The 10018-nt window shown below is 28.7% G+C and overlaps 2 protein-coding genes across 2 annotated transcripts in view; both read right to left on the reverse strand.

Moving 5' to 3' along the window:
- Positions 1-2503, reverse strand: part of LOC101510768 (putative MO25-like protein At5g47540) — a 4462-nt gene extending 1959 nt beyond the window's left edge. The window contains exons 1-7 of the mRNA XM_004491538.4: positions 2310-2503; positions 1989-2150; positions 1447-1565; positions 1267-1344; positions 1041-1134; positions 846-905; positions 484-552 (exon numbers count right to left, since the gene is read on the reverse strand). Of these exons, the coding sequence (XP_004491595.1) occupies positions 484-552; positions 846-905; positions 1041-1134; positions 1267-1344; positions 1447-1565; positions 1989-2150; positions 2310-2432 (705 nt within the window). The 5' untranslated portion in view covers positions 2433-2503. The remainder of the gene's footprint in view (positions 1-483; positions 553-845; positions 906-1040; positions 1135-1266; positions 1345-1446; positions 1566-1988; positions 2151-2309) is intronic.
- A 1356-nt stretch (positions 2504-3859) lies between these two features.
- On the reverse strand, positions 3860-5502 carry LOC101507355 (uncharacterized). Its single transcript, XM_004491611.3, has one exon. It carries the CDS (start codon positions 5426-5428, stop codon positions 3860-3862), a length of 1569 nt encoding a protein of 522 aa, XP_004491668.1. The 5' UTR covers positions 5429-5502.
- Between the last annotated feature and the right edge of the window lie 4516 nt (positions 5503-10018).

Consider the following 10018-nt stretch of genomic DNA (forward strand, 5'->3'; position numbering starts at 1 on the left):
AAAATTTAATATATATTTTTAAATAATATATATATATATATATATATATATATATATATATAATGATAATTAAACATAATTTAAATAATTAATAGATTTAACTGTAAATTCAAACACTAAAAAATTGTGGTTAAGGTTGTTCAAAATCAGATACTTAAAATGTATTATTCATTTCAATAGGTGTCCAAATTTGATGTGACATTTATGTTTTAAAAAAATAACACAGCTTTTTTCTTCTTACTTAGATAAAAACAATATGAAAAAAAGAATGATGCATTATTAGTGTAAACTATAAATAAAAACTCTTGATTTCACTATGTTACTCGATAATTATAACTATTATTATTAAATAATTACCCAATCAATTATTAAGATTGACTATAAGTGTAATATGTTTAACACTAAGAGTATATGATCATTAAACTCGTAAAAAAAATGGCAAGTTTTAGATAAAAAGAAATGTATTTATATATATATATATACCTTGATAGCGTGTCGTCTTGTGAAATAACTGGTAGATTCAAGCAACTGAGAGTTATACTCTTTGAAAAACTGAAATCATAAAAGAAAACATTTTAGCTTAATATTATCTAAAACATTGAGAAACTATGAACCTTAAATATTATTTTATTTATCAAAACAACCAAATTACTTATGAACCAATTTATGGCCCATTTTTATAACACCTTATGAATTAAACATTTCTTAGTTGTTCTCAATAGTTAATTATTGATGTAATTAACATTTTCATTTGCTAATATAATTTCAGTATTATATTTTGCAATATTTTAATTTCCTATCATCAATTGTTTTTATATTAGATTTCATATAATGGTGTTACTTACCCAATCATAATTTTTAGAAAGAAATTCAGCAACTGTAGATTTATGCCTTGTCAATAGCTCCTGTGTAAATCAACCATGGCAGTGGGTCATTTTTAATGCTATATCAAAATAGTAGTACCCATAATATTTTCAACATATGTGAATTAAAATTAATAAGACATACTATATAGTATATTATAAGCATATATACTCAACTTTGAAAGTTGCACCAGCATCTGATGCTATTTCAAAATTTGGTATTTGAATGTAGTCGAAAAATTTCTTCATGTGCTCTGATTCCAATACATGCCTGAACAAATAAGGGAATTCAATTGTATAAAAATTTATTGTATAGTAATACTCAATAGCATAGCATAATTAAATAATTAATCACCTTCTTTGTCCTTGCTAAAAAAAATTAATTAATTAATTAATTAATTACCTTGCTACACTCTGGTGGCGTATGCATTCCCTTGCAATTGCACCATATGTCAAAGCAATGTCACCCTCTTCTTCATAACTAATAAAATGAGCAACTTTTTATTTAATTAACCATTAAACATATTAAATTATTAGAAACATATAAATTTCAATATTGTTTGAGTAGATAAAAGAAGCTTACCCGTGAATGACAATATCCACAAGATCCAAATTATCTTCCAAATATTGAGAAGCAATTAATCGTGAATTTACTCGTTGCCTTTGCAAGTTTGCAATCACACGAGTTGCATCTTGGCGAGCCTATATATGGATATGGATCATACTTAATTATTATGCAAAACAAACATAGCATTTATAAACAAAGTTATTGGTTAGTTTTTTAAGATGAGGATAATTCGTAAATTTTAATGTATTTCAATAACATATCAAATTATATAATATTTACATAAAATTTTGGAGCCGTGTAATGTTGCTTATATGTTATATCGATATAATTTAATTTCTTTTATATACTATATAACATTTGTTTAATAGAAATATATATGTATTTACTTATTTGAACGATCCAACGACTTTAGATTATTGTAAAAAATTATATTTGAATTAAGTGGTACAATTCAAAATAGATATTCTAAAAAGATTTATTAAATGAATACCTAAGTATTGCACCATTGAGGTTAGCTTAAAATTTAACTACGAATTGGGTTGGTGATTGTTAATTACCTCAAGTTTAAGAATTGGAAGAGAGGCAATGAGAAGGCGAAATGTGTCCTCTTTTAAAAACTCTTGAGTAAGTTGAGAACATGCATCTGCATTTGGCTCTGATTCACCATTTCCATAAAGGACAGTCCTTATCTCAAGTATGGTCTTGCATAACTCTAAAAGCTGCAATATGGATGCAAATTCAAAACACATACATTTGAAGCGAAATTACTATGAACGACATAAATAAACATAATTACATATTCATTCTAAGTCATTTCATGAGTTTCTTCTAAATTGATTTTGTAACAATCAAAAAATTTTCTCTATATAATATATTACCTTCTCTTCACGTTTACTTTCACGAGTATTTGATTTGGTGTCAATATATATTAGAAGTTCTCGAACGCGGCGCACCAACTCTACCGGTGTTCGAGGCTTTTGCTTGAAAATGCCTTTCTTCATCTCTTTGGATTATTACACAACAATTAGGGTTTTGCATTTGGATTTGAAAGAAGAAAAAAGATTAAAGGAGAAAAGATATGTCAATTAATGAACCAAATGATTGGTTGAATATGATTGGTTATTTGATGGTTGTACGTGCGTACAAAATGCCAACTAATTGGTTATTTTGGGAGGGAATGGAAAAATTAACGGACCTAAATTATTCACATACATATATAATAGTAATAAATAGTAGGGGATATTATCTACATGCAAAATCTCACACATTTGGTCATTCTTACTATAATTCCCTTCATCTTCATCTTCATCTCTTTATTTGTAACAACTATATATATATATATATAATTCAACTGGCACCGTGGCGATTAATTTTTTTAAAGCTAAAATAAATAGTGCAAATTAATTATGAATCTCTATTAGTAAAAAGACATTATAGGACTCTAGATCCCTTTATTTGCATATAAGATATGATAATTTGGACCTTAATTTTGTACTCATTGGACCTTAATGCAAAATATGTGTATAGGAAAGGAAATATAAATTATGAAAAAACAAGTAAATCAATAAAACTTTAAAAATTACAACAACAAAAAATTGAGGTTTAATTGTAGGCCATTTAGTATTGATTTTTTATCCTTTAAATTTTGTTATTGATTTTAGTTTGTTATATTTTCAATTGTTAAAATTAATAAACTCATTATTTTTTAATATTATTTCTAATTCCCATAATCTATTAAAAATAATTAAGTCTAAAAGATATGCACTATTGGTATAACTTTTTTACATTATTCTAATTTTTAATATATATTTTACAATGTCAATGTATATTTATAAATGACTTAAAAAATTTAAAAGTAAAATTAACGAAAAAAGAAAAATTATTTTAAAAAATATAAATTTAAAATCATTTTTAAAAAATCTTAAACATACCATCGCTTTATCTGGTGATAGAATTTATTAATTTAGTAATATAACAAATTTGTACGGTGTAAAAGTTACATCACTTGAGGGTCATAATTCACATGTAGTAAATATTAAGTCATGATGACAAAATTCAATGTATGTCGTTGACTTCAGTTAGTCAAGCTTCGTATATGTTATTTTGCTTCCTGTAATTTCTGTTGAATTGCTTCATAGTATACTTTTCTTTTTGTAAAAATCATTTTAAATTTTAACACAAATACGCTAAGTAATGTTTTTAATATAACAATTTTTATATTAAGAGACTATGAAAGCAAACTATCAACTTCATTAAATATTTACAATATATTATGATTAGGTTTTTTTTAATATCAATAAATATTATAGAAAAAAAAAACTAAAATACAGAGAATTAAAATAATTTTTTTATTAACTTCAATGCATATTAATTATTCACTTTATTATTTAACTCATCTATGATTTCTTCACTTTATTAATTATTGACTTTAGAAGACAAATAGTTCACCTGCATCTCGTGATGACGGCATAGGACTGCTAGGCGGCTGAGTTTCGTCGTTGTCGCCATAAAATCTGAATAATTCAAACCTCAAATTGCAGCTAGGATACAAAACTCTTCCCCCAACACTTCCCAATAAGGACCATGGAATTGTTGTACCAATCACATCATTTAGACACAAAATACAATCATCACTGGACAAATCTTGAGTACACTGTTCAAGAGTATACAATGTTTGTACATCATTCAACTTTACTGATTTTGCCGAATATCTTTCAACACTATTCCCTGTGTCCTTCGCGAGCTGAGATAACTGATTCGATAATATATTAGTGAATGAATTTTGCTCCGAGTTAGATGTTGAAATATTTATATCGCTATACATAGGACTTGTTTCCATCTTATAGAAATATTGATCAGAATAGCGAAGCAAGCAGTGACTATACCAAATTATACCCTCAAGCGATGAGCGACACTTTGAGTTCGAAGATAATCGATCTGTTGCATTTTTCACACATTGACCACAGAGGTGAGGTGGAAGGTCACCTCTACACATGAAATGGTCGTACACCATTTGTTCCACATTATCTTTATAAAATATTTTGCCATTGGTAGCGTAGGAAGACAAATAAGAGAAGAGAGTTTTGGTGTATATTTGAAAAGTATTGTCTTTAGTTAAGGAATGGTTACTTGAACAATTATGGAAAAGATAAAATGGATCTTGTGAAAACCCCGAATCTTGTTTTGAATCATTAGTTTCAGGAACAAGTGCAGCTGGTGTTGAGGAATCACTAACATTCCTATAAAAAGGATATAGTTCGTACCTAACATTACAACTGGGATAGAGAACTCTCCCACCCTGCTTTCCCTCACAACACCATGGAAGATCCCCAATCACTCTACTGAGGCAGCTTCTGCAATCATTAGGCGACAAGTCCGGCGTGCACTGAGCTAGACAGTAAAGGTTTTGAGATCCTGAAATAGTTGCTTGTTTTGTGGCAAATTTCTTGTTCTCATCACCAAGAAGAGAACGTGCTGCTTCGTCTGCAGTTTGATTCATGGTCGAAAACAATAGACGCATGAAGCTGTTTTGGTTTGAGACGTTGCCGGTGTTCAACACTCCAAGTCGAGGCCTTGTATCAAAGGTAGAAAAGAAAGAGCGGTAGGAGTATCGTACCGTGCACTCGTCGTACCAAATCACGGCTTGTTTAGACAAAGAGCACTCTGAGGATAGTATTTGGGTTGCATTAACTATGCATTGATGACAGAGCTGAGAGGGTACATCACCTCTACACATGAAGAGTCCATAGACAGAATCAGAGGGGTTTACCCCAGTTACCGTGGTGTTGTAGAATTCAGTGTTGTCGTTGGTTTTTGATGACAAGGAAGAGAGGAGGGTCTTGAGATTGACTTCGAATGTACTCTTGTTGGTTGTGGTAGCGTTGATGGAACAATTTTTATACACATAAACAGGAGTGTCAGTGTCTTGTGCTTTGATAATTGTCAAAAGGAGGAAGTTAACAAGTATAGAGAGATAGAGAACTTTAGACAAAGCCATTGATTTTTTTATAGAGTTGTTAATTGCAAAATAAGTACAGAATGTTATCGACCTGCAAATGCAAGCACTTTGGATTTGTTAATTAGTAAAGAATGTTGTTAGCTAATATATATATATATATTGTGAAGATGTTTTATGAATTAATGTAATAAAATGATGACGTATTGTGATGTATATAAATCAAATTCAATTAAAACAAACCTAAGTTAAGTTTTCTCATTTATGTCAAAATAAAAAAAGTTGTTTCCAAAATTCTTTTAAAGTTTTTTCCAAATAACATAGGTTGAAAAAGAAATACAATCACGTGACTTTGATGCGTACTACTTAATAGGAAGACTTTGAGGAGTCATGAAACCTGAGATGTGGAAAGCTTCGTATCCTCCTTATCTCATCAATTATCATTGGTTCCAGTGGTTTGAAATGAAATCATACATTGAATTATATTTTACATCATTTGTATGGTTCACTGCTTTTAGTTCACCAAAAGTCCATAGACCTTGTACACGAGTTAACGTGTTTAATTTACGATTTTTTTAATACTTCTGTCGGATCAATTAAATTATAATAGCTATAATATATCAAATTTTATATTTTTTATTATTTTATTTCTCTTTATTAAATTTTAAAATTTAAAATATACATGCATATATATATTTATTTATTTATTTATGTATTCATAATTATTAATACAAAATAAAAAAGTAAAAATATAAAATAGAAATAAAAGTGATATAGCAAAAATTAATATTGATACTCATTTTGTCTCGTCTCATGAAATTACAATTATAACATTATTAAAGAGTCTGGGATCACAATTGTATTTATTAGTTAGTAAAAGTCTAACCTTTATATTAAACCGATATAATAACTTTTATTTTGTTTGCCTCTTATTACTAGTTGTCTTTGATTTTGACTTCTGATTGTCTCTAGTTCTGGTTTATCCATCCTTCACCTTATTCCTTCTATTTTATTTGTTTTATGTTTTTTTCTTTTCTTTTCATCTTGTTTCATTCTCTGCAAAATACTAGCTCCCCCCACCCCCACCCCCACCCCTATCTTTCTATTTTTTTTTTTGTCTACATTTAGGGTTAACTTATTTTTATATTTTTCTTTTGTTTTTTAAGTTATATTCAAATTAAGTTCGGACTCCAAATTCATTGGATTTTTTTTTCTTCTCTCTTTTGCTTTAATATATTTTTTTTCTCGTTAATCAGTCCAACCTTATTTCCATTTTCAAAATATTAAGTTTAATCAATTTCTAATAAATATTAAATCTTCTAAAAATAAATTTATTATTCACGGTTAATTAGATGTGATATCATTTTAATCTTTGAATTATTATGACACAAGTTGTACAACTTGATGATTCTAAAACTCATTTTTATAAATTAATAAATCTAAAATTAACTTTTAAATTTAATTAATTAGATGTGACATTTTTTTAATCTTTGAGTTGTTAAGACACAAATTATACAATTTGGTGGTTTTAAAACTTATTTTTATAATTGAAAATAATAATAATAATAATAATAATACTCTTAAACTGGTGAATTAGATGAGTCACCTTTTTAATCTTTCAATTTTTGATACACAAGTTGTGCAACTTGATAATCTTAAAACTTGCATTTTCAAATGATTATTCAAATTAAACAAACTTATTTTATTTTATTAAAACAACTTTTTTTTTATTAACAACAAAACACATTTTTTTTTTAAAAACAATTAACGTATCTGCATTTTCTACTCAAGAATTATATAGTTTTGATTTGTCCATCGCTCTTGGAAATGCGTAAAAGTAAATTCACACTATTGTCAAACACAATAATAAAAAACTTTTTTTTTCTCTCTCTATTTTGAACACTTTTTTTCTTCTTTTAAGCGTCGCATTTATACAAAATTTATATTCACATTTTACTAATAAGAAGAAATAAAAATTCTGAAGTTAACAAAAAATTTTGCATAGTTAATTATAAGTAACTATTTTTTACGGATGTCGTATGATATTAATATCTATTATACGCATAACCGACTCCCAAATCATAAATCTGGTTTCAAAAGGTCATTTGTATGTTTTCAAGGGTTTTTCAATGTTTATCATATTAAAATAAACTTTGGTGGCTACTCTGTTGAATTCGAGCTAACCCTTAAAATTTTAGGTTGCGACAGTATTAAAGTAAGAAAATAATATAGAATTGTTGAAAAGGACATGTAAAGTGATTGCTTTTCAAAATACAACTATTAGAATTTAAGTCGGTCCATACAAAATTGACTTGTAAAATGATTCCTTTTCAAAATATGACTATTAGAATTTAGGTCGGGCGATACAAAATTGACTTGGAAAATGAGTACTTGATAAACACATTTTATAAACTCATCCAATGTGAGACTCTTTACTTTTAACACATCCATTCATGCCTAGGTCTCGACATCTAGACCGTGACTTGAGTGGGCCTATGAAAGTAACTTGATAGCACGTGGTCCAAGGGATCTTGGATAAGCGCTTGATACCATATTAGATTTTTATATTAAACTTAATTTATTTTTACAAAATCGACTTATAAATTGAGAGGTGTCTCATTATAAACTACGTAATACGAAGTGGAACTTTGGTGACGGTCAGAGACGGTTTGCGTTGATGAGGAAGAAGCATGGCAAAGTAACACTCAATAGATTGTATCTACAAACACTGCGATGTCCAAATCAGTAACACTTCCGAGGGAGCGAAAGGTATATTTTTAGTGAGAGTAATTACGTACCTTGCATTTGAAGAGTGTGACTATTTTATATGATGATCTTGTGAAAAGATAATTGTCGAGGTGGTTAGGACATTGTGGGATTGATGAGGAAAACTTAGGGGGCCATGTGGCATTGGTGAGATGTGATCAAATCAGGGAGTAACTTGCTCAATTTTTGCTCTCCAAATGCCACTATGGATCTATAATGTTAAGTGTTGATTGCTTAGAGCATCTCCAATGGTAGTCAAATAAGTTCATCTGTCAGCGTGTAGTTGCGTAAAATTCAGTTTTTGGCGAGTTCACTGTTGGAGATGTGTCAAGCTGTCATCACAGTTCTCTCAGAAAGGAACAGTACTTTCATAATTTAATAATAATAAAATTATAATCTTTACCCTTTTTTTTATTAATTTATAAATAATAATAATAAATGTATTACTGTTAGTGGTGGGTCCTATTTAATGAACCTAGAGTCCACCGTTGAAGTAAAAATTGAATTAGTTGTTTTAAGATGATGTAGTATGGTAGACCTCATTTAATGAATCTATGTTGAATTCACCATTGGATATGCTCTTAGAGAACATGGGAAGCCTCGTGGCAGAGTCGTTTCAAAATGTCGTCAATCAAATCGTCCACTTCAACCTTGACCTGAACTTGGCTTTGGACAATCAAAACCCTGATAAAGTTTTGAAAGGTGATCAACTAGTGAAGCTGTAGTCAAAAGCAATGATTTAAAACCCAAACAAGACCAACTGATTCGATCAGTTCAATCGGGAAACGAACCCATGTCCGATTCGGTAAGCATAATAAAATTGATGGTCTGTAAAAACCAGGAAAAACTAAAAATCGAATTGAACCAAGTTAGACTGACCGAGTCACTAAACCGGGCTCAATATTTGAAAATCATCCAATTTTTTAAAATACTAAATTTTTTTATTTTTGCAACAAAAAGAATAAGTTTTTTAAACTAATAAAAACAATCTTTTTAAGTTTAACTTTAACAAAAAAAAATATTTATTTCACTCAAACCTTTATTCCACTTAATTCGCAAGACATCTGTGGTTGATCGATTGATCCATATGAGATTTGATGTTTGAATTTATATTATGAAGACTTGTATTTGTTGTGTATTTTAATGTATTTATTATAGATATGGAATATTTGTTATAAATTTTATGAATTTTACTTTATAAATTATGAAGTTCTGAATATTTTAATATATTTCAAAAGGGTCTAAGTCGTAGAGATACCTTTGGGCGTGTACTGAGAGTCAGAGATTCTAGTTACGGTCCATATGAAAAAAATACATTTCAATCAGCCTAGCCTTACTTAATACTTAATAGATTCTCTTTAATAATATATATTGGTATGTTATGATACCTGCATCAGAAGAACTTATCTCATAAAATATGTTTGGGTTATATGTAACAGGGATTTAGATTCTCTCTTTTAGTGGTCTCTGCTGCACTTTCTACTGCAACAATCTCGACCTTTGAATAATATGTGCCTTACTGATGATAAACTAATCCTCTGTACTCACTAAATCCATCTTTAGCAGATCAATATTTATACACTAAGGGAAAATAGATTATGAAACTCATGTAAGTCATAACGGGCTTTTTTGGATTGACTTATTTGAGCTTAGCTACTAGCATAAGCACTTGTGAAACTGTTGGTGAGAGCTTATGAAAACAACTGATGACATGTCTATAAGTTGTTTTCGGTTCATAAACTATCCCAAGTAACTTAAGAAAACAGATTATAACTTATATAAAAGCAGTTTGACTTTATTTTTATCTTGTGTTGTAAAAATAGCTTTTACATAAGTGCTTATGCTATAACCTGTTAAATAAGTTGT

The sequence above is a fragment of the Cicer arietinum genome, chromosome 2, assembly GCF_000331145.2.
Source record: "Cicer arietinum cultivar CDC Frontier isolate Library 1 chromosome 2, Cicar.CDCFrontier_v2.0, whole genome shotgun sequence".
In the NCBI taxonomy this organism is placed as follows: domain Eukaryota; kingdom Viridiplantae; phylum Streptophyta; class Magnoliopsida; order Fabales; family Fabaceae; genus Cicer; species Cicer arietinum.

Excerpts from the sequence above, each read along its gene's own strand:
- LOC101507355 (XM_004491611.3), bottom strand. The coding sequence starts at position 5,428 with ATGGCTTTGTCTAAAGTTCTCTATCTCTCTATACTTGTTAACTTCCTC.